The sequence below is a fragment of the Microcebus murinus genome, chromosome 2 (assembly GCF_040939455.1).
Source record: "Microcebus murinus isolate Inina chromosome 2, M.murinus_Inina_mat1.0, whole genome shotgun sequence".
Taxonomy (NCBI): domain Eukaryota; kingdom Metazoa; phylum Chordata; class Mammalia; order Primates; family Cheirogaleidae; genus Microcebus; species Microcebus murinus.
Window position 1 is genome coordinate 99,465,024 of NC_134105.1, and position 25,064 is coordinate 99,490,087.

The 25,064-nt window shown below is 39.6% G+C and overlaps 1 protein-coding gene and 1 pseudogene across 2 annotated transcripts; one reads left to right on the forward strand and one right to left on the reverse strand.

Annotated features, from left to right (window-relative positions):
• The first annotated feature begins 2,489 nt into the window (after positions 1-2,489).
• Positions 2,490-24,466, forward strand: PRPF3 (pre-mRNA processing factor 3). Of its 2 annotated transcripts, none has more exons than XR_012918153.1 (16): positions 2,490-2,614; positions 5,360-5,548; positions 6,587-6,717; positions 8,860-9,006; positions 11,499-11,582; positions 11,793-12,013; positions 12,665-12,971; positions 13,623-13,789; positions 15,495-15,574; positions 16,784-16,927; positions 18,237-18,336; positions 18,509-18,622; positions 19,697-19,815; positions 20,096-20,189; positions 22,092-22,153; positions 24,105-24,466. XR_012918153.1 is itself a non-coding variant. In XM_012767465.3 (16 exons), exons 2-16 carry the CDS (start codon positions 5,404-5,406, stop codon positions 24,249-24,251), a joined length of 2,052 nt encoding a protein of 683 aa, XP_012622919.1. In that variant the 5' UTR covers positions 2,496-2,614; positions 5,360-5,403; the 3' UTR covers positions 24,252-24,466. The 2 variants fall into 2 exon arrangements, 1 of the variants encoding a protein (XP_012622919.1); XM_012767465.3 differs by having other exon boundaries at positions 2,496-2,614; positions 20,096-20,179.
• LOC105872986 (large ribosomal subunit protein eL33 pseudogene) lies at positions 14,213-14,539 on the reverse strand (annotated as a pseudogene).
• Positions 24,467-25,064: the final 598 nt, after the last annotated feature.

Below are 25,064 nucleotides of genomic sequence, written 5' to 3' on the forward strand. Positions count from 1 at the left end.
AGCACATGCAGTTCTCTCCCTCCTATTCATGAGCTGTCAGTTGGAATGTTTTCTGACATGCCTTCCTCAATCCCTTTCCCAGCCCTCCTCCTTATATTCTTTTTTATGTCTTGAGTTTATCAGTTTACTTCCATAATAGCACAGTTTATTTCTATATGTTGTGATTTACTGCTTATTTGTCTTTCTCCCTCCACTAGATTTTCAGTTACCTTGAGGGTTGGGTCTTTGGCTTTTTATATTCCCAGTGCCTCGTATAATACTCGACATTTAAATGTTCAATAAGTATTCCTTTTTTTCCCTAGAGACAGGGTGTCGTTCTGTTGCCCAGGCCAGAGTGCAGGGCCCAATCATAGCTCACTGTAACTTCTAACTCCTGAGCTCAAGGGATCCTCCCACTTTAGCCTCCTGAGTAGCTGAGACTACAGGTGCACAACATCACACCCAGCTAATTTTTTATTTGTAGAGATGGGGTCAGGCTATGTTACCCAGGCTGGTCTGAAACTCCTGCCTTGAAGCAATTGTCCCACCTCAACCTCCCCAAATGTTGGGATTACAGGTATGAGTCCCCTAGGATGAAGCCGAAGAAAGCAGTACTGGCAGGTCTTACTCATTTGTCACTGATTGAACCCTTACTAGGTCTGGCATGATCCTAGGTCCTAGGGAAATAAAGACAATATGACACCATTCCTACCTTTGTGGAAATGCCCCAAGGAAATTCCATTCTTTAGGCAAAAGCCAGGCTCAGCAGATTCTGTGGCCTGCAAGATCCACTGCTGAAAAAGATTCATTCTTTTTTTTTTTAAATTTTTTATTTACAAAATATTTTTTATATTTAATTTATATTATTCCTTTTTTTATTATTCAACCATGTGATTAGGGTATCCTTAGAAAGATTCATTCTTTAAATCAACAAATATTTACTAAGTATTTAATTGTGCTAGGTACTACTGTAGGCACTTAAGATGTATCAGTGAACAAAGATCATTGCCCTTATAGAGTTTACATTCTAGCAGGGCGAGTCAGATGATATGCAGTAAATATAGTAAATAAATTACCTAGTATCAGTATGGTAGGTGATAAGTACTACAGAAAAGAAACGAAAAACAGGAGGGAAATCAAGAGTCCCAAGCTCTTGATTTGGGAGTGATGGAAAAAAAAAATAGGATTTCAGAATTAAATAGGGTGGTCAAGGAAGGCTTCACTAACCTTACATTTGAATAAAAAATGTGAAGAAGCCAGGTGGGGCAATGGCTCCTGCCTGTAATCCTAGCACTCTAGGAGGCCAAGGCAGGTGTGAGAGGGTGGGGTGTGTGATTCCTTGAGGTTAGGAGTTTGATACCAGCCTGAACAGGAGTAAGATACTGTCTCTCCCCAAAACAGAAAAAATTAGCCAGGTGTGGTGACGCATGCCTGCCTTTCCAGCTACTCAGAGAGTGAGGCAGGAGGATCTTTTCAACTCAGGAGTTTGAGGTTGCATTGAGCGATGATCATGCTACTACACCCCACCCAGGGTTGACAGAGCAAGACTCTGTCTTAAAAAAAAAAAAAAAAAAAAAAAAAGGAAAGGGAAAAAAATGTGAAGGAGATGAGGGGGCAAACCATGCAGATATCTGAGTAAAGAGCAATTAGGGCACATAGCAACAAATGCAAAGACACTGAGGTGAGATGCTTGGCCTATTGGAGGAATAGCAAGGGGTCAGGGTTCTGAAGCTATTTTTTTTGAGACAGAGTTTCACTTTGTTGCCCAGGCTAGAGTGAGTGCCGTGGTGTCAGCCTAGCTCACAGCTCAAACTCCTGGGCTCAAGCAATCCTACAGCCTCAGGCTCCCGAGTAGCTGGGACACAGCAGCTAATATATATATACACACACACACACACACATATATATGTTGGCCAATTAATTTCTTTCTATTTATAGTAGAGTCGGGGGTCTCGCTCTTGCTGAGGCTGGCTTAGAACTCCTGACTTCGAGCAATCCGCCCGCCTGGGCCTCCCAGAGTTCTAGGATTACAGGCCTGAGCCACCGCGCCCCGCCTGAAGCTGAGTATTTGTTCCTTGAAGGAAACAATAAAAGTCACAGAGGGAGCTACTTTCTACAGAGTCCTCCTATATATTCCACCCCCCCCCCCCGTCTCTGGTACCACTGTTAAATTACGGAAATAACGTTAAGAAGAGGCGCTAATGATCACAACTCAGAGAGTTTACTTTCTACCAAGAAAGGCTGTGTTTGAACTCGAACGCAGAAGCCCCGTTTTTAGTTCTAGCATAACTTTAGTGCACTTTTTCTTGATACGAGGAACACTGCATACAGCCCAATTTCCGCTTCGGGGAAATTAAAGAAATTAACTTAGCAGTTAATAGGTTTGGCTAGGGAAACCTAAGGCCGGCTACTTGCATGGGAAAACTTTCGGATTCTGCCACGCCTGCGCTCCACCGCCGGGAAAGTGGCAAATACGGCTGCGCTAATTGGCAGCCCTGCCCTCCCTGGTCACGTGTTGGGGGACCGCGGCGTGGCGGCGGCCGTGGCGGTAGCGACGGCAGGCCGTAGGGCGGTCAGAAGGTTTCCGGTTCCGGTGTAACGTTCGGGCTCCGTCTCAGGGGCTGAAGTTTGTGAGGTGAGTAGTGGCCCCGGGCCCAGAGATGATATTTGCTGTTAGCGCATTTGTGGCCGGAGTTCAGCCCAAGCAGAGGGCCGAGGCGGGAGGGTTTAGCGGGAAGGAGGCTGAGAGAAGTACATGGTTTTGCGGGAGAGACGGTTGGAATGAAATTGTTGAGAGGAAAAGGGCGGGGGCGGGAACGGGACAGGGTGGGTAGACCAGCTCTGAGGTGAGGAGTTTGGGTAGAACCAGGTGGGGTGAGCGGCTAGTTAGAGAGACGGAGAGAGTAAAAATAGAAGATGGGTTTAGGGGAAACTCAGGTTGTAGCAAAGAGGAGCATGCAGCAAGGAATTCAGAAGATTGGATTTTGCTGCCTGCTCATTCAGAGATCTTTCTGTCCTAATCTCCTGCATCCCAACTCCCCACCCCAGCCACGCAATTATTGTTAAACATTTGATTAGTGTCAAAGCTAGCTCCTGTTTGAAACATTTGTCCATTGCCTGTTTAGTTTGTACATTATCTTTTGGAGGATTGGGTTGAACTTGAATACATTTATTAGTATAGTGTTTGGGCACACATTTCATCTGGTAATGGTACCTCATTTATTACCCTGAGTTTTCAGATTGCTTACACTTTCTAGCCTATGAATCAATTCTAGTAGACTCTAAGACCCATGAAGGCAAGGATTCTTATCAGTTTTGTTCATGGCACCCAGTACACTGCTTGACACTTAGTAGTTACTCAGTAAATATTTATTGAACGAATTAAGTGTGGTATAGATATGGTGCTTGTACTCATTTTGTAAGATGAGTAAACCGAGGCTCAGAGGAATTAGTTAACTCATGCAAAGGCTTGTAATGGTGAGGCTCAGTGTCCCAAATGTTCAGTGTCAGCTCTCACTTCATATGGTGCTAGTTGTGCTTCTTTCAAACAATGCATGTTTAATATGTAGAAATTGATAGGCTATACTACTGTCTCATCATGGTATTATAGAGCCACCATTATCCACATAACTTGTCACCAAGGCACAAAATCTTTCAATATTAGTTTCATGACTTTAATCTACTAGCTTCATTTGGATGCCAAAATTAAATCCATTACTTGGCAGTAAGACTTATAGAGGGTAAACTTGCCAAGAATGTAGAAGTTAATCAAGAATGTATCTCTTACGAGAAAAGGTGCCTTAAAACATCTTGAAAGATTGATTCTCAGGTTATGCTCTGATGAGTGGCACTGCTGGGAAGAGGTTAGCTTGGAAGTTGAGGTTAGTGCAGTTTATTGACTGCCCTTTAGGCGCACTACGGAGAATGTCAGAAATAAAATTTTCTTTATGTTCATGAGGGGTTTTGAGATTTAGGGAAGAGATCAAAATGTAAACATGAATAATGTTGAAATTTCATACTACCTTACATTAAATAATAAAATTTTGTTGTGGAGAGTCCTTTATGATTGTGTTTTCTCTGCTGAGCTAAAAAGTAGAAGGATAGAGGTGAAAAGAGAATATCCAAAATGAGGGTATTCTTTTCTGAGCTGAAGGATCATCAAGTATCCTGACAGAGACCCTGTAGAATGTGATAGAGAATTTTCTGAGTGCAAATTCCCACTATAGAGACTATAAAGAATTGTGACAGAACATTCTTAAGAATTATGAGATTTAATACAAGATGATTGACCTTGATAAACCTTTTTTTTTTTTTTTGAGTCAGAGTCTTGCTTTGTTGCCCAGGCTAGAATGAGTGCGTGGCGTCAGCCTAGCTCACAGAAACCTCAATCTCCTGGGCTCAAGCAATCCTTCTGCCTCAGCCTCCTGAGCAGCTGGGACTACAGGCATGCACCACCATGCCCAGCTAATTTTTTCTGTATATATTAGTTGGCCAATTAATTTCTTTCCATTTATAGTAGAGACAGGGTCTCGCTCTTGCTCAGGCTGGTTTCGAACTCCTGACCTCGAGCAATCCACCCACCCGGCATGGTGGCGCCTGCCTGTAGTCCCAGCTACTCTGGAGGCTGAGGCAGCAGGATCGCTTGAGCCTAGGAGTTTGAGGTTGCTGTGAGCTAGGCTGACTCCATGGCACTCACTCTAGCCAGGGCAACGAAGTGAGACTCTGTCTCAAAAAAAAAAAAAAAAGAGTTAGGCTGACACCATGGCACTCACTCTAGCCATGGTAACAAAGTGAGACTCTGTCTCAAAAAAAAAAAAAAAAGAAAGGAAGGGAAGCCCAGAGGTCAGGTTAGAGGATATCTTCCTGGAAGCAGGAGAAATAGAACAGCTGACCTCTGGATGGGTTTTTTTAGTCTTGTTTTATTATGTTTGCAATCCTTGTTAATGTGACACGATCAAGAAGCGAAGCTAGAACTCATTCTCAGACTAGGTTATTCCCAGAGTTTGTTTATTCCACAGATTTCTTTGGTCCACTGATACTTACTGAGTTAGGATTCAAAGTCAGATGAAATCTTTTTCTTTCTGCTTTGAAGTTTGGTTCTTAGGGAAAGTATTTGCCTTCAAATGATCTGGAAGAACTTGCCTAGGGTTTGAGAATAGGAGTAGGGAAGGCATTCCTGATGTACTCACCATTGCTCTGGATTACTTTAGTCTGCTGGGGTTTTTAGTGTTGCCCAGGCTGGTATCAAACTCCTAGGCTCAAATAATCTCCCCATGCATCAGTCTCCCAAGTAGCTGGGATTATAGGTATGTGCCACCATCTCTGGCTATTTTGGTCTTCTCCTGTTCTCTAATTTAACTATTGTATGGTTTCTTTTTAGGTGCATTATTGAGTCCTATTTGACCTATTCTCCTTTTCCGGAAAATGGCACTGTCTAAGAGGGAGCTGGATGAGCTGAAACCATGGATAGAGAAGACAGTGAAGAGGGTGCTGGGTTTCTCAGAGCCCACAGTGGTCACGGCAGCATTGAACTGTGTAGGGAAAGGCATGGACAAGAAGAAGGCAGCCGGTATGTACCTTTCTGAATCTTTTGACTTACATACAGAATGTCCCCAAACACTGCTTTGAACATCCCCAAAATTCTCTGTTGGGAGCATCTAAAAATAAGTCAGGCTACATTTTGTTTTCTCTTGCATTATAATGGAAATAGCCTAAATAACTAATTTTGCTTTTTCTCTTACTGTTTGTTTTTGTATTATTTGTGGCATATTTTGAATCTCAGGCTGACTCCATTTGGACACCATACTGAGTCACCTAAGTTATATTTAGTAAATTTGACTGGCTTTAAAAAAAAAGATTTATGTAGGATATATGCTAAAGTCAGATAGGTATATTCAGATTCAGATTGACATTTCAACATATAGAAGTCATTATGAAAGACATGAAAAAGCTTGAGGAGGAGGTAGATTTTGTTAATAGTCCCCCACAACTTGCTATTTGGGAAAGATTAGAGTGATTATCCATCCTGAACTTGATGCTCAATGTAAACAGGTTGCTCTGGCTATGCTAATTCCTACTCCAAAAAAATTATAACTGTATTTTTTATTTTATTTTATTTATTTATTTTGAGACAGAGTCTCACTCTCTTGCCTGGGCTAGAGTGCCGTGGCGTTAGCCTAGCTCACAGCAACCTCAAACTCCTGGGCTTAAGCAATCCTTCTGCCACAGCCTCCCGAGTAGCTGGGACTAAAGGCATGTACCACCATGCCCAGCTAATTTTTTCTATATATTTTTAGTTAATTAATTTCTTTCTATATTTTAGTAGAGATGGGGTCTTGCTCAGGCTGGTTTCAAACTCCTGACCTTGAGTGATCTGCCTGCCTTGGCCTCCAGAGTGCTAGGATTACAGGCTTGAGCCACCACGCCTATAACTATGTTTTTACCTCATAGTGGAGGGTCATTAAATGTAAGAGATATGGGAATCCTACAAAGAACTTAAAAAACATTTCCCTCTCTCCTTGGAATAAAATTCCGGTGTTGCTGTTAGCATGCCTAGTATTGGACCACATCCTCTTACCTTTTTGCTATTACCTCTTTGTCTTGTCAGACCATCTGAAACCTTTTCTTGATGATTCTACTCTCCGATTTGTGGACAAACTATTCGAGGCTGTGGAGGAGGGCCGAAGCTCTAGGCATTCCAAGTCTAGCAGTGATAGGAGCAGAAAACGAGAGCTAAAGGTAGGTTACAGTTTACTATCTAATGAGCTCGGGAGTGTTTTGGATGATAACAAAGTTGCTGAGCTTACCTGGCTCACTGGTATCCACTATTAGAATACCAAATGTTCAAGACAGGTACTTAGGCATCAAAGTAGAAGAGTTGAATTTGTATTATCACCATCTTATGATGATGAATTACCAAAGTCCATAGGCTGAAATTATCCAAAGAAATAATTTGTAGCTTTGTCTACAGTAGAGTTTTTCATATACAGTTAAGAGTTTTGGTTCTTCTGTTTCCCTATATTTCCTTTTTCCCCCCCTTACTACTATCTATAAACTGATTGCTCTAATAATTTATACTTTGATTTATTTGAGGCCTAATAAGTTGCTTCAGAACGTGACACCACCTCTACTTGAGCTGTAGACCTCATTGTTGCCCCTTCATAGAGGTTTCTCTGCAATGCATTTGTTGATAGGACACCAAAACCCAACTATTTATTATATTCTTAAGAGCCTACCATTTGGGATATAGCATATTGCTGATCATCTGGTCCCATGAATAGAATAGTTAAAGGGGCTATCAATACTCCCTTAACTACTACACTTTTCATTCTGGAGTTGCTGATTGGTCATGGCCTCTTTCAATATTACCAGCATCAAGTAACCTATCTCTCTATCTCATTTTCCTCTATCTCTGTCTTTAAATAAATAAATATATGTGTGTGTGTGTGTGTGTGTGTATATATATATAAACATGTATATACACGCATATATATACACACACACACACACATATATATGTATATATATGTATATTTGTGACTTCCATCAAACCTTCCAAAGTGCTTTTGATACCTTGGCTACCCCATTGCTTTTCCTAAGGCACAAAGATTGGATGAGAAATGTCTTCTTGGTCCCCTGGCCGTACTATGGATCTAAGAAAAATAGAGCTTCATGTGCCCTTTGTGGTTAGCACATTGTAGGGTGATTGGAGAAATGAGAGATAGTCCTTGCCTTAAAAGAAGTTGCAATTTAAAAGAGGCAGGTGCAACAAATATAGTCAAAAATTATAAACTGTGAGTAGCAGTTTCAAATAAATTTTAGGGTTGACTGTAGAATTTCAGACTTATGTTGAATTGTGTTATATTTAAGGGGAAATGATTGATCCATCGTATACACAGATGTGTACAGTGAAGATTGTATCATGATAGGGCATTCTACTGTGTAAGTCTTGAGGGCATGCTATGAATGAACCCGACTACATTGGGTGGGATTAATAAAAATGGTTTCTTGAAGGAGGTGTCTAGATAGCCTTGGGATACGGGTCCCATTTTTTGGTCCATTCAGGTCCCCACCCCACACAATATATTATGGGAGAGTCCTTTTTCTTGAACTGTAGGAGTTCCAGGAAGCGCTCGCCCCTGGCCGAGGATATGTCCTTGCAAAACACGAGCCCTCCTAGTGAAGAGGGGATGTCACCCAAAGCCTACCACCGGTGTGTACATTTGCTTTTTCCCATTGTCCCTTCCAGTTGGCCACTCTTGGTCCTGTTAAATTCACCTTGCAAATTAGTCAACATATTTGAGTTCCCATTGTTTGATGAGAACAAAGTATTGGGGAATACTTAAGAAAGAGAAAGCCCCTGTCCTGGAAGAGCTTAGACTCTAGTTGGGAGAACGTGCTAATGTTGAGATACCTAATACTTGGCATACAGAATATCAGCAATGTAATTTAAACTAATATGAACCAAGCTTTTACATGCTAAGAGGATGAGGAACAAATATTTGATCAGAGTGGGATTAGGTTATAATGAGGAAAACTTCCTGGAGGTGAGTTTTAGGCAGGAGTTGGAATAGGGGTTATAGAAAAGTTGAGGGAGATCATTACAAAGTGGGCAGTATCATTTGCAAAGACCTTGAGATGGGAACATTTATAAGAATGGGAATGAAATTTGCTTGACTGAAATAGGAGAATGTTGAAGTTGGGTGAGATGGTCCACTTGGTGGAGAGTTTAGAAGACCCTGCTTCTGGCAAGTAGCTATTTGCAAGGTTGTGTCACATTCCCCTGGGAAAAGCCACAGAATGCTGGTAGGGGCTAGGTTGATCCTTCTCTTCTCCCCATGGTGAAGGATACAACTTTTCTTTCATCTTGGGTTCCCTTAGGAGGTGTTTGGTGATGACTCAGAGATCTCCAAGGAATCATCAGGAGTAAAGAAGCGACGAATACCCCGTTTCGAGGAGGTGGAAGAAGAGCCCGAGGTGATCCCTGGGCCTCCATCAGAGAGCCCAGGCATGCTGACTAAGCTACAGGTTAGTACCAAGGGACTGAGAGCAAAGTGATTTTGTGAGTTGAAGAAGCAAAGGGAACATGGGTCTATATTTATTGTGATCTTGATTTGAATTAGTGTTTAGCATATGGGGAAGTTTTATTTTCTGCTTTAAGTTTTAGTTCTCCTTGGTTTAACCAGGAGTCTTCCAGTTAAGGAATAAAATTGCATTTACTGAGGACTTACTGTGTGGCAAAGTGTGTTATATACATTATTTTGCCCAATTTTATACCTTATTGGGTCATTAAGAAAATTAAATGAAATTATCAGAACTCCTCTTGATGGCAGAGGAGAATTATTTCCAAATATAATGCAAAGAACATATAATCTACTTATAAGTAATTTCAAGTTGACCTTGTGTTGTGTTGTTGTTTTTTTTTTTTTTGAAGAGAGAGTCTCGCTCTGTTGCCTGGGCTAGAGTGCTGTGGTGTCAACCTAGCTCACAGCAACCTCAATCCCGGGCTTAAGCAATCCTTCTGCTTCAGCCTCCCAAGTAGCTGGGACTACAGGCATGCGCCACCATGCCCGGCTAATTTTTTCTATATATTTTTAGTTGTCCAGATAATTTCTTTCTATTTTTAGTAGAAATGGAGTCTCTTATTCAGGCTGGTCTTGAACTCCTGACCTCAAGTGATCCTCCTGCTTCAGCCTCCCAGAGTGCTAGGATTACAGGCGTGAGCCACCACGCCCAGCCTGACTTTGTATTTTTTTAAACAGAAAGTATCTGTGTATTTTAAGTGGGTACTGTTAAACAATTTTGCTAACACATAAGCAGTAAATATTTCTTGTACCATTTAAAATTTTGGTGGGGAATGGAAAAAATATATATATATATTTATATATATATGCACACGTATGGATGGATTTGCATGTATATGATATTTCTGGAAGGAAAGAAACTGATGATTATGTTTTTTATGGAGAATGGGAATGGAAGAATTCATAATATACCCTTTTGTTGTAAGTTTTTGAATTTCAAACTGTGTGAATATATCACCTACTCAAAAAAAAAAAGACTTTAAAGATTTATTTTTTGAAATATCTTGATCTTAAATCAACTTAGGAGCAGGTCTCTTAGAAAATGTAAAAGAAGTTATTTGACCATATCAAATAATATAAGCTTATCATTCGAACCTACTTTAGGACAGAAAGGGCTTCTAGGGACTAGGGAACTACTTTAGGACAGAAAGGGTTTATAGGGACTAGGTTTATAGGGAATAGGGACACTGTCATTTCTGGTTACTTAGACTAGGAATTCAGGGAGTAATGGCATGATTTTTTTAAAAAGGGTATACCAGCCTGAGCAAGAGTGAGACCCCATCTCTACTAAAAAAAAAAAGAAAGAAAGAAATTAGCTGGACAACTAAAAATATATAGAAAAAATTAGCTGGGCATGGTGGCGCATGTCTGGAGTCCCAGCTGCTCAGGAGACTAAGGCAGAAGAATCGCTTGAGCCCAGGAGTTTGAGCTTGATGTTAGCTAGGCTGACGCCATGGCACTCTAGCCTGGACAACAGAGTGAGACTCCGTCTCCAAAAAAAAAAAAAAGGTATAATTATTTGCGCAAGTTCCATTAGATTTGCATGTATTATTTAAATGTTCACAATAGACCTGTAAGGTAGGTACTATTTTTCCCTCTTTTAGACACTTGAGAGGTTTGGAGATTAAGTTCTTTGTCCGAGGTGACACAGGCATTAAGTGTTAGAGTTAAGATTCAGGCCAGGCACGGTGGCTCATGCCTGTAATTCTAGCACTCTGGGAGGCCGAAGCGGGCAGATTGCTCCAGGTCAGGAGTTCGAAACCAGGCTGAGCAAGAGCGAGACCACCGTCTCTACTATAAATAGAAAGAAGTTAAATGGTCAACTAATATATATAGAAAAAATTAGCCGGGCATGGTGGCGCATGCCTGTAGTCCCAGCTACTCGGGAGGCTGAGGCAGTAGGATTGCTTGAGCCCAGGAGCTTGAGGTTGCCTTGAGCTAGCCTGAAGCTACGGCACTCGCTCTAGCCTGGGCAACAAAGTGAGACTCTGTCTCAAAAAAAAAAAAAGATTCAAATGTGGGTTTCTCTGATTCCAGAGTCTTAATCACTAAGCTGTGTTACTACTTAACATGTCAATTCTGTCTTGGGAAGATGGGATGAAAAATTCTAAGCTTGTGTAGGCTTATTTGCTTATTTTTACTAAATTTTCTAGCTTATGGTACAGGTAGAATATGGTGGTGTCATTCAGAAAATTTTAGGTCTCAACTGGGCATGGTGACACACACCAGTACTGCCAGCTACTCAGGACGCTGAGGCAAGAGGATCACCTCCTGAGTCTATGAATTTGAGTCCAGCCAGGCATTGCAATGAGACTCTGCCTCTAAGAAAAAAAATTGAAGTCTCTAGACCTGAGCTCTTTGGGGTTAGGAACCTGTGTGGGAGAAATAAAAAGGAGAAATTAACAGTTTTTAAATTTTTTTTCCCCTGGAGAGCAGATCAAACAGATGATGGAAGCAGCAACACGACAAATTGAGGAGAGGAAAAAACAACTCAGCTTCATTAGCCCACCTGCACCTCAGGTATTGTGCCTAGATTACTCTGAAAAGAATAATCTTTAGCACAGAATTTCTTGCTGTCCACTCAAATGAGAGACCATAAGGTGACTACATGTTCCACTCCATAATTATCTACCACAGTCTACTGTGATGTAGTCTACCACGGTGTAAATTGTGGTAGATAATCTGTCTGCCTATCTCAATCGCTCTGATTTCTTTTTCTGTATCTCACAGCCAAAGACTCCTTCTTCCTCCCAACCAGAGCGACTTCCAATTGGCAATACTATTCAGCCCTCCCAGGCCGCCACTTTCATGAATGATGCCATTGAAAAGGCAAGGAAAGCAGCTGAACTACAAGCTCGAATCCAAGCCCAACTGGCACTGAAGCCAGGACTCATTGGCAATGCCAACATGGTGGGCCTGGCTAATCTCCATGCTATGGGCATTGCTCCACCGTGAGTATCTATATCATGGAATCTCTTGTCATTTCTGAGTTTGAGAAGCAATAAATACCTTTGAATGATATTGGTCCTCTTTTTCCAAGGAACCTAAATCATTTCTTATGTAGTTTCGTATTTCTTACATACAATTGATAAATACCAATTGAATTTATTCTCTCGGGCTTCCTTGTTTGCAGGGTTTATTATCTTTTTTTTGTAATTGGTATAACTGAGATTAAGATTATTCGTCCAATATTGGAGCTAGGAATAGAGCCCCGATCTCTTGGTTTTTAGCTAAGAGCTGTATTCGTTAAACCACATTGAGTAAGACCAGATGAGGGTTTTGTACAACTGGGCAAAGATGACAGACTTTATTTTAGCACCTCTCATTTGTCTGGTGTCCCATGACTGACTCAAGAATGCAAGGATAAAGAAAGGATTATACATTCTTACCAATATAATTTATAAGTTCATTTCATTTTATTATACCCTATATTTAAATATCTAGTTTGATGTCATTAATCAAGATGTCATTATTTATTGATGAGATGATGTTCCCTAGAACTAGTGGTCTTTGATAGGTTTTGCTTTGTTTTATTTTCTGTTTGTTTTTTATATGCCTTGATGTTTCATACAGGATTTATTTCTTTGTGGGCTATTTTTCAGGAAGGTGGAATTAAAAGATCAAACTAAACCTACACCACTGATCCTAGATGAGCAGGGTCGTACTGTAGATGCAACAGGCAAAGAGATTGAGCTGACACACCGCATGCCTACTCTTAAGGCCAATATTCGTGCTGTGAAGAGGGAACAATTCAAGCAGCAGCTAAAAGAAAAGCCATCAGAAGATATGGAGTCCAATACCTTTTTTGATCCCCGAGTCTCTATTGCCCCTTCCCAACGACAGAGACGCACTTTTAAATTCCATGACAAGGGCAAATTTGAGAAGATTGCTCAACGATTACGGACCAAGGTATCTTGGCCTAGAGTATAACCCAGAATTTAGAAGAAGTTAGGAAGCCAACAGAAATGAGTACTGTTAATTCAGTAAATTCTCTGTGTTTTAGGGAATTAGATAAGCAGGTCATTTAAAGGTAGTGGATAATTTTTTAAATACTGTCTTTATTTCTGTAATATATGATCTTTAGCTGATTTTGCTTCCTAATTACTTTCTACATAGGTGGAAATAAATTGAGTTTGAAAATTTTCCACATATAACTGACAGTGGAGGGAAAAAATTCAAAACCTTCTGGGTAACTGAGGAAAGATAGCCTGGTGTTAAAGTTTACTGCAGACAATCTACACACCTGCAGAATTGAATTGACTGTATATTCAATGACTTTCAAAGTGAGGTTTTCATAGAATTCCATTTCTGCATATTTGTTGCAGGCACATACTGTGAGATGAAGGCAGGAGAATGAGTTTGAGATGTATGTAAATTAACTAAAGAATACAGTAAAACAGAACAATTCTTTTCTAGGCTTTCAGAAATTATGAACTTGTTGCATTAGGTGGAAAGAGTTCAACAAGGGAGTGTTTTAAAATTTGGGATTTTAAAATTTTTAAATTCCCTGTTTTCTGTGACTCCAATTTATCTTCCTATCTTGTTTTATCTTGTTTTTAGGCACAATTGGAGAAGCTGCAGGCAGAGATCTCACAGGCAGCTCGAAAAACAGGCATCCATACTTCAACTAGGCTCGCCCTCATTGCTCCTAAGAAGGAGTTAAAGGAAGGAGATATCCCTGAAGTTGAGTGGTGGGACTCTTACATCATCCCCAATGGCTTTGACCTGTGAGTTTGTTAGTTGAGACCTTTTAATAAGGCTGTAGTTTTTAATAAGAGAGAAGGCACTCATGCATTAAATAAAATGTTAAAATCCAAGGGATGGTTCTCACTGGAGTAAAATAATATGAAAGTATAATTATATTTCTGAATTTTAATCTAAATTAAAAAATTAAAAATTATTAAAAAGTTAAAATAAGTAAATAAAAATCCAAGGGAAATAGGTGACTATATACATATTTGTAAACAATATGTTGTATGGATTATTTTTAGCATTTTGGGTTAATGTAGGAGAATCGGGACACAAATAATCTACAAAAGGAAATCTATAAATTTTCTATTTGGTTTGTTAAGTGTTGTTTATTTTCAGTGTATTTTTCTTTTTATTTTTAAGAACACAAAATCACTTTTATTTATTTACTTTTCATTAGTTTAAATCCTTGAGAGGTACAGCATCACATGGATTCTGTGTCCAGTGGCCTTAGCAGTAAGGTTGCTTTGTCACAAACCAATGCCACTATTTCCATGGGCCTAAATTACCTTTCCCTAGATTATTCTGGTTTTGTTCAGTTTGCCACCAGGAGTCACTGTGTTATTCTTTGCTTTGTATATATAAGCACATCTCTTGCCCACATACAGCTCAGTTTCATCTTGGGCATAAACACATTGAATTTTACGACGAGCTGTTTGCTCTCTTTGGTTCCAGAGACCCCACTTACAGCTAGCAAAAATGGCCTTGGATCACAGCTTTCCACACATATTTGCATTTTAGAAGTCCTGTTCCAGCATACTCAGCCAAAAGGAACCACTGCCTCATGGGCAACTGCAGATGAACAAAGTGTATCCATTTCACTTCACTCAGGCCCAGAAAGTAATTTTTAGCATATTTTTCTTTAATTACATCCTTTTGCTACATATTATAGGTGTTTATATTTCTTAAGAACATCTGGTACATTGTAATAGAGCAAGGACTATTGGTTAATGGGAGAGAGAATAGTAAATATAGCATATAAGACACATTTGGAGAGCTTTAACTATATCTGCTCCATCATTCTTTTTTCTTTCTTTTTTTTTCTTAGAGACAGTCTCACTCTGTCACCCCAGCTAGAGTGCAGTGATGTCATCATATCTCACTGTAACCTCAAACTCCTAGGCTCAAGCGATCCTTCTCACTCAGCCTCCCAAGTAGCTGGGACTACAGGCGAGCGTCCCCACGCTCAGCTAATTTTTCTATTTTTAATAGAGATGGGGTCTTGCTTTTGCTCAGGCTGGTCTCAAGCTCCTGAGCTCAAGCAATCCTCCCACCTCTGCCTCCCAGAGTGCTAGTATTATAGGCGTGAGCCACCACACTTGGCCCATCATTCTGATACATGGCTTAGGAGACTGTGTGTCCTTAACATTTTTCCTTAACATTTTTTGTCAGCTACTGACCCAGGGACATAGTGTTACTAGTGAGAGAATATGATAACTATCAAGTATGGTAAGGTAGAAAAAAGGTTGAGAATGATTGGTGTGGAGAGTGCATTGAACCTTAGTGGGACTCAGTTTTCTCATCCTGAAACTTATAGTTTAATTACATATTATAGATATGTAAATGCTGAAAAGCACTTGAACCCATTATGGAGTTTGGACTTTTTTATTGTGTTTCTCATACTTCTGTCTTGGAATCATCTCTACCCACGTATCCTGTTTTCTCTTCTTCCTGCGATTTTAGTACAGAGGAAAATCCCAAGAGAGAAGATTATTTTGGAATCACAAATCTTGTTGAACATCCAGCACAGCTTAATCCTCCAGGTAATGTATAGATTACTCAGTCAAGGCTCTAGAGCAGCATCATCCAATAGAACTTTATGCAGCAGTGGACATGCTCTCTATCTGTGCTGTCCAATACAGTAGCCGCTGCCTCTGTGTGATTCTTGAGCTCTTGAATACTGAGTTCCATGAATACAACTGAAGAACTGAATTTTTAATTCGTTCAATTTTAATTAATTTTGATTTAAGTAGTATGTGTGGCTAGTGGCTACTGTATTGAATAATGCAGCTCTAGAACATTGAGGCCTAATCCATAAAATATATATTATATATACTGAATATATATTATTAATATAAGTTGGGTTTTTGCCATATGCTAACTCCAACTCTAGTCTTGTACACCACCAATATACTCCTGCCCATCTTTGATCTTCTTTGTCTTTAGCCTTTTTTCTTGTTTTCTTTTTGTAGCAAAAGTCTATTGGCTTAGTCAAAAGAGATAAGTTTTAGATGTGGTTGTGTTTTTAACTAGCTGAATGCCTAGGTTAAAGTCACTTAGAACATTGGTAATGTCTTCATTTGTAGAGATAATAACTGATATGCTTTCTTCAAGAGTTATGCAGATCATAAAAGATAGTAACACTTTTACCAGACTTGTCAATTGGTAAATGTGCCTGACAGTATCACTAGTAAGTTTAGAAAAGTAGATTGAGACCTTGAGATAATACAAGCTATAATAATTACTGAATTTTACTTACCCAAATTCTACTTAGCTGTCATTAGTGTGAATCAATGGGAGAATGTAAGGGTTTTGTTTTTTGTTTGAAAAGATTGAGTAAATCTGCTTTGAGAGTCTGGAAGATTTTTCCCATTCCCCGTGACTCTCAAATTATAAATTTTATCATCTAGGCCAGTGTATTGTATTTCATGCAAACATTGAGGTTCAGGAGGTAGGATTCTAGATACTTCCTACCTACTCCAAATCCTTACCCAGAGCACCTAGAGCAGCTCTATTTTTTTATGTTTGCCACATTTCATTTGATGAATGAGTTTAACAAATAAAGAAAAACCACTTAGAACATTACTTATGAAAGATAAGAATGCTCTTTAAAAACATAACCATACTACCCCATCACAACTTAAAAAGAACTAACAATAATTAAGCTAAAGGTTCTTTTAATGATATTAATATTCACCTAAATCCCTTTTGTATTCTTACTGCTTTGGTACACTTGTTTCTCTGCCTGATAGTTGACAATGACACACCAGTTACTCTGGGGGTATATCTTACCAAGAAGGAACAGAAGAAACTTCGGAGGCAGACAAGGAGAGAAGCACAGAAAGAACTACAAGAGAAAGTGAGGCTGGGCCTGATGCCTCCTCCAGAACCCAAAGGTACATGTCTTAGTAGCCCCTGCTGGTAAAAGAGTAGCAAGTTTATCTCTAATTCTAGGGACGTTTAACATCTCTCTATATTTGGGTGCTTTCTATTTCCTAGAATCATTCCTCAGTTCTGTTCTTTTCTTTTTTTTTTTTTGAGACAGAGTCTCGCTTTGTTGCCCTGGCTAGAGTGAGTGCCATGGCATCAGCCTAGCTCATAGCAATCTCAAACTCCTGGGCTCAAGCAATCCTGCTGCCTCAGCCTCCCAAGTAGCTGGGACTATAGGCATGTGCCACCATGCCCGGCTAATTTTTTCTGTATATATTAGTTGCCCAATTAATTTCTTTCTATTTATAGTAGAGATGGGGTCTCGCTCTTGCTCAGGCTGGTTTCAAACTCCTGACCTCGAGCAATCCGCCCACCTCGGCCTCCCAGAGTGCTAGGATTACAGGCGTGAGCACCACACCTGGCCTAGTTCTTTTCTTCTTACCCTAAATTTTTTTCTATCTTTTCTTATTAAGACAGGTTAGCACATTCATTGTAGAAGCCATTTAAGGCTTAGTTTTAAGCATTACTAATCATATAATACTGATTTTCCTGGATGTATACTGGTCTTGAAATTCATGAAGATAGTTGCAGTATTTACATAGACTTGTTAAGTATATATTTCTTAATTTTTTTTTATTTTGGCATATTATGGGGGTACAGATTTTAAGGTTTCAATAAATGCCCTTTCTCCCCCTCCCCCCACAATACTTCTTAATATTTTTTATTTTTTTGAGACAGAGTCTCGCTTTGTTGCCCAGGCTAGAGTGAGTGCCATGGCATCAGCCTAGCTCACAGCAACCTCAAACTCCTGGGCTCAAGCAATCCTGCTGCCTCAGCCTCCCAAGTAGCTGGGACTACAGGCATGTGTCATCATGCCCAGCTAATTTTTTCTATATATATTACTTGGCCAATTAATTTCTTTCTATTTATAGTAGAGATGGGGTCTCGCTGTTGCTCAGGCTGGTTTTGAACTCCTGACCTCGAGCTATCCACCCGCCTTGGCCTCCCAGAGTGCTAGGATTACAGGCGTGAGCCACCGCGCCCGGCTTTAAATTTTCAAATAATATAAATGTGTACCATTTGTTAGTGTGTGTGAACTTCTGTAAATGGTGAATTAATTGGGTGGGATTTTCAAGGTAGGAGTTATTGGAGGAAGTAAATTTTGAGCAGAAATTTGAAATAAGTAAACAATATGAATTGGTAGAAAGGAGTCACAGGTTATCCCAGCTGGAGAAGTGACTTAGAAGATTGATTGCTATCCTCTTTCCACTACAGTGAGAATTTCTAATTTGATGAGAGTATTAGGAACAGAAGCTGTTCAAGACCCCACGAAGGTAGAAGCCCATGTCAGAGCTCAGATGGCAAAAAGACAGAAGTAAGTGCCATGGGATTGGGTGGAAACCCAGGGCAAGTACCTTTCCCAAACTCTTCTGGGGGATCCATATTTGGAGGGAGGGGAGAGTCCTCCGTTGCTCTCTCTTTCCCTCAGCCCTGCCTCTGATCTTCAATGCCTTTCTCACTTGTGGATGTCCTTCCTGTCACGACAGAGCGCATGAAGAGGCCAACGCTGCCCGAAAACTTACAGCAGAACAGAGAAAGGTCAAGAAAATTAAAAAGCTTAAAGAAGACATTTCACAGGGGGTACACATATCTGTATATAGGTAGGTGACCATACTGGGCCAACCTTCCCCTCAGAAATACCAAAACATTTTCCAAGTGCTTGAGACAGAATTATGGTAGTCTAAAAGCTTACCCAACATCAGTCCCTACTCTTTAATGACTCTTGGGTGAATCAGAAGTTAGTAAATCTATTAAAATGGTAAGGGTTAGAGGTTTATTTTTATAGTTATCCAGTTCTTCAATCTCAAGTCTTCTTCATTAACCAATATTAGATCTCCAGAATAAATGAATAAATATACTTTTTTGGGCCAAGATGTGAACTAAGGATTGTTTGTCCTTTGTGAAGTATAAAAATACCATTCTATTTCTCCAGGAAGCATTACAAATTTCTTTCCTCAGTAATCATATCCTTATCCTGATGTATTTACAGTAATCCTTTTATCCTCACTCCAAAATGTATTTTATACATTGTAAATATTTTTCTACCTTTGTGTTGATGTAATTAATGTTTTGATTTTATTCTGTATGTTGAGTCCATATGTATCTTCTATTTTGTAAATGTGCTTATTTCTATTAACTAGTTCTTTACTAGAAAAGTGGTACATTATTACAAAAGTAGTGAATGGTTATTAAGATTTTAAAAAGCTCTCTGACAATACAGAAGGGCACTTATGGAAAGAGTCCCCTTCCTATCCTCTGATCACTTAATAACCACTCTAGACATCATTGCTACTAACAGTTTTTCTTGTATTCTAGAAAATTTTCATGCATACATAGGGACTACTTTACATTATAAGTATATAGAGGGCAAAGAATTTGTACATCTTTACATTGTTAAGAACAGTGAGCTTGTAAATTAAATACCTCTTCCTCTTTGAGTAAATTTTGATTACCTGCTATTTATTGTAAAGTGTACAGCACTAGACTTTGAAGAAATATAAGATAGTGGAAATATTTCTAGATTGTTCAGTTCCACCTTTTAAGCATTCATGTATTTATTTCAGAGGCCTTGTTTTTAGAAAGAACCGTTTTGGATTCATCTGTTTATGTGCCATTCCATTCAGGCAGCTACTGATGCTAAAATGGAAGACATAACTAAACTTTCCCTTCTCTAGAGTTCGAAATTTGAGCAACCCAGCCAAGAAGTTCAAGATTGAGGCCAATGCTGGGCAACTATACCTGACAGGGGTGGTGGTACTGCACAAGGATGTCAACGTGGTAGTAGTGGAAGGGGGTGAGTCTGAAAAACTTGAGGAAGATTGTCCCTGGACAACCCTAGGTCTAGAGTAATTAGCATTGTGGGGAGAAGGGAGAGAAAGATAGTATTTTAGAGCTATTCCTGGGTATAATATGCTGGGCCTCTATTCCTGTATTTGTAGGAGTAGAAGGCCCTAAAATGTAGTTCCTGGGATTGGTCCAACTACATTAATGTCTGAGCATTAGATGAGCTCAGAGGTTCTTTCTACCCCATAATCTTTCACAGCTCTGGCAAAATTATTCTTCTCTGTTTCCAGGCCCCAAAGCCCAGAAGAAATTTAAGCGTCTTATGCTGCATCGGATAAAGTGGGATGAACAGACATCTAACACGAAGGGAGATGGTGAATGGGGGTTAGAGGGGATTAAGTGGGAGAGCTTTGGGAAGTGGGGTTGGTACATTAACCCATTCATCTTATTCTCTCCCTGTGACACTCTTGCTAATACTAGATAGTGTCGAGGAATTTTAGAAAGACCCATTCAGACTGTGAACTTGCTAGACATTCATACAATATTTATTACATGAGCATATGCATGAGTGTTAAAGTTATTCTTTTGCCTGTCATTTAAGGCTCTTCTACCAGCTGGTTTCCCTGTCTTTCCTGGATCTGGGTACTGGTTACATGAGTATATTTAGTTTGTGAAAATTCAACAAGCTATGCATTCATATGTGCAGGGTCTGTATTATATTATTCTTTAATAAAAGGGTTTTTTTTTTTAAATTTAAGGACAGAAAAGGAGATTTTCAGATCCAAAAAAGCTCTCTGCTTTGGTAAAGAAAAGATACTCTATATTTTTGCCCAACTTTATCTTATGCTATAGATGCTCCTCTACTTACAGTGAAGTTATGTCCCAATAAACCTATCATAAGTTGAAAATACCCTAAGTCGAAAATGCATCTAATACACCTAACCTACTGAACATCACAGCTTAGTCTAGCCTACCTTAAACGTGCTCAGAACACTTACATTAGCCTACAGATGGGCAATCATCTAACACAAAGCCTATTTTATAATAACATATTGAACATTTCATGTAAGAGTATTTTATCACGTATCACTAGCCCAGAAAACAATCAAAATTCAAAGTACAGTTTCTTTTTTTTTTTTTTTTGAGACAGAGTCTCGCTTTCTTGCCTAGGCTAGAGTGAGTGCCGTGGTGTCAGCCTAGCTCACAGCAACCTCAAACTCCTGGGCTCAAGCGATCCTGCTGCCTCAGCCTCCCACGTAGCTGGGACTACAAGCACGAGCCACCATGCCCGGCTGATTTTTATATTATATATATTAGTTGGCCAATTAATTTCTTTCTATTTTTATGGTAGAGACGGGGTCTCGCTCAGGCTGGTTTTGAACTCCTGACCTTGAGCAATCCGCCCGCCTCGGCCTCCCAGCGTGCTAGGATTACAGGCGTGAGCCACCGCGCCCGGCCTCAAAGTACAGTTTCTATGGAATGTGTTTTGCTTTCACACCATTGTAAAGTCAAACCATCTTAAACTGGGGATGGTCTGTATTTGACATTCTCCTGGCCATCATACTTTCATCAGTGTTCATTCTTGCCATCTTTGAAGACCTGAATTAACATTTAAAACTTGCAGAGTGGCAGGTGTGGTGGTGTATGGCTGTAATCCCAGCTACCCTGGAAGCTAAGGCAGGAGGATTGCTTGAGCCCAGGAGTTCGAGACCAGCCCAGGCAACATATTGAGACCCTGTCTAAAAAAATTAAAAATAATTAAAAAATAAAATCTTATGTAACTTTGGCCCTCCTATACTTTTTGTCCTTGAAATACTTAAGGTACACTCCTGTGCTATAATTGACCTATATCTTTATTTTGGTTTGCAAGTGTTCCTAAGATATTTTAATTTGGTGTATTTGCCCTCTTTCAATAGGGTAAAAGCTCCTTGAGAATATAATATTGACATCTGAAGCCTAGCTACGAAGGTGCCTAGGACAAGTTTTTATTATTAATTGCTCATCTTTTATATCCTTATTCCCAGTCCTGGACACAGCTTTTGACACATAGTAGGTGCTTAGTAAATGCTTATTGAATTGATTAATATCTCTGCTTACTTGGAGCTTCCAGTCTAATTTGGTGAAAATAAAGAGTAACAGAAAAGAAAACATTTGATTCCAACACAGGGGAAAGGGTGATAATATTTCAGAGAATTTGGGTAGACTTGAATATTGTTTGTTTAAAAGCTAAATCTGTAGTCTCTCTTCTAAGTCTAGAACAAGATTTAGCTATATTGTCTTTTCCAGATGATGAGGAATCTGATGAGGAAGCTGTGAAGAAAACCAACAAATGTGTACTAGTCTGGGAGGTAGGTGATCCTTTGTAAAACATTGAAGCAGAACTTTAGCCAATTCCTCATTGTTTACACTATTCGAGTGGAGCAATGGAATGGTAAAAACTAAGCAGTGGACCAGGCGTGGTGGCTCATGCCTGTAATCCTAGAACCCTGAGAAGCAAAAGAGGGAGGATTACATGAGGCCAGGAATTCGAGACCACCCTGAGCAAGGGTGAGACTCCGTCTCTGCAAAAATAGAAAAACTTAGCTGGGTGGAGTGGCACGTGCCTGTAGTCCCAGCTACTAGGATGGCTAAGCCAGGAGGACTGCTTGAGCCCAGGAGTTTGAGGTTGCAGTGAGCTATGATGATGCCACTGCACTATAGCCCAGGTGATAGTGAAACCCTGTCTCAAAAAAAGAAAAAAACTAAATAGTGAATAATCCCTTGAGTAATTCATGTTTCTTTTGGAATCCATTTTTAAATGGTTGACAGCAAATTCTTCTTGATTCTATTTTAGTTGTATTGATGAGTATTTAGTAAATACCATCTCGGGAAGTGTATATGTCACAGCCATGCATATGACTGAATTGTGGTATTTTTCTTTGAATATAGTGAAGAAAGTATTAGACTTAAAAATATACAGGTAGGAGAGTGGGCAGTGCAGCTTATTAGCTGTACAATCTGGGCCAGACAATGTCAAACGCCACCATGCCTGGCTAATTTTTTCTATATATTTTTAGTTGGCCAACTGATTTCTTTCTATTTTTAGTAGAGATGGGGTCTTTCTCTTGCTTGGGCTGGTTTTGAACTCTTGACCTTGAGCAATCCGCCTGCCTCAGCCTCCCAGAGAGCTGGGATTACAGGCGTGAGCCACCATGCCCTACTTGTATCTTCTATTTTCTATTAACTAGTTCTTTGTTATAAAAGAACTAGTACATTATTACAAAAGTAGTGAATGCTTACTAAGATAAAAAAATTCTAACTATATAGAAGGGTACTTACTAAAAAATTACTGTTTGTATCCTCTGATCTCTTAAGACCATTCTGTGTACATAGTTGCTATTAATAGTTTTTCATGGGGGCAAGGGCAATATATGTAACCTTAACATTTGTACCCCAATGATATGTTGAAATTAAAAAAATAAAACAAGTCAAAGAAGATCAGGAAAAAAATAGTTTTTCACGTATTCTTCTGTATTATGCCAGATTCCACAATTTATACATACAAATTGGGTAATAATAAACCATAATACCTCTTTCTCTGTTTCATAAGTCCCCACCTGCATATTCAATATCCCAGACACCTCATCTCTTTCAAATTCTCTTCCATTTATCTCTAAGACTTGCTAGGAATTGTCTCTCAGGCCCAGGTACAAGCCAAATTCTGCTCTAACCTCCTTTTTGGAGTCTGCTGTGTGAAAGCCTCTAGAGGTAGCACTTTATGACTGACATTGCTGCAGGTGCCTTTGGAAAGAATGCTGTTCCACCCAGTAATGTGTCTTTTTCTATATAGTTCTCTGCAGGTAGCCTCCCATTTCTCCCCTACCACCACAATTGTTCTTTGTCACTGGGCCCCAAAGCCTCCATGGTTTCACTAAGTCTTGTGAAGTGAGTTCTTTCAGCCTCTGACTCTCTAATTCCTTTCTCCTTAAAGGCCCAAATTTAGTCCTTAAGGCCTGGTGGGAGACAAGTTCATCTCATAACACCCTCCATAGTCCTTCCTGACTTGCTATTCCACCCAGGCACCAGAGCACAGAATTCCTCATCCTCACTTCAGTCAATAAACTAAAACACTTATGCATATGAATTTATGAAAACTCCTGCTAATATCCAAAGGGATGGAGGTTACAATTGCTTTTATCATAAAATCATGTTCAGCTAGGCACATTGCTATACAAATGATTAGGTCTTATAAAAGAATATTGTATCTGATTTAAATAAGAAATAGAAGTATTTTTATTACATATTTTATCTCTTTCCCAGGGTACAGCCAAAGACCGGAGCTTTGGAGAGATGAAATTCAAACAGTGTCCTACAGAGAACATGGCTCGTGAGCATTTCAAAAAGCATGGGGCTGAACACTACTGGGACCTTGCGCTGAGTGAATCTGTGTTAGAGTCCACTGACTGAGACTACTGCAAGCCCTTCCTCTCCCCCTTTGCCTTTGTCTCTTCAGTCCTCTCCCTTATTCTACTTCCCAACCCACCCCCAATTGTGTATGTGATCTCAGAACTGTGCCAAGCAGACATTGGGACAAAGGGAGAATACCTTACTCCCTTCCCCAGTCAGCCTGGTGCTACCCTTTATCCCCCTTATGTGCATATGATTAAAGAGTTATTTTTAAACTTGGTGTGATATTTTTCACACATTCATAGATATTAAAATTTGGCTCTTCAGGTGATCTTTTTTCCCAGACTTCTAGCAGTCACTGTGGAAAAAAAATTTTTTGTCATTGATATTTATATATATAAATTAATGGATAGATAAATGGAGATGTATTTTTAAAGTGTAATGGAAATGTCTGATCTAGTCCTTGAGCAAGAGTGATAAACACTGTTTTCCTGGAGCAGAATAAAGCAAGAAGAGGTGTTAAATAGGTCAGGGGCAGGGGATGGCAAATGAACGTCTGTTCCTTAACCTTTAAAAAATAGTCCCAAGGTTAGATGGATTACCTCAGGTCTTGTCTAAGTAGTCTTTCCAGAAAATCAATTCCTCTAATGGATGTGTATGTTGGAATGTGTGTTGTAAAGTGGACACAGGGAGAGTTCAAAGGGGATGTTACAGGTCAGTTTGTAAAGTGGAGTAACATTAAGAATTTAAAATTCTTTTCTAAAAGAAAATATATACTTTTTTTTCTTTCTATGACTCTGACTAGATGTGGTTGGTCTTATTTCAGCATTTTGTTTTTGCTTTGATTTTAGGCATTTTTGAGTCAGAGGAGGT

What these genes read in the sequence shown, in the direction of transcription:
- PRPF3 (XM_012767465.3), top strand. Translation starts at nt 5,404, where the DNA reads ATGGCACTGTCTAAGAGGGAGCTGGATGAGCTGAAACCATGGATAGAG. An exon ending in CAGATGGCAAAAAGACAGAA is followed by an intron (nt 18,337 to 18,508) that starts GTAAGTGCCATG and finishes CTGTCACGACAG; the next exon opens with AGCGCATGAAGAGGCCAACG. An exon ending in AATGTGTACTAGTCTGGGAG is followed by an intron (nt 22,154 to 24,104) that starts GTAGGTGATCCT and finishes TCTCTTTCCCAG; the next exon opens with GGTACAGCCAAAGACCGGAG.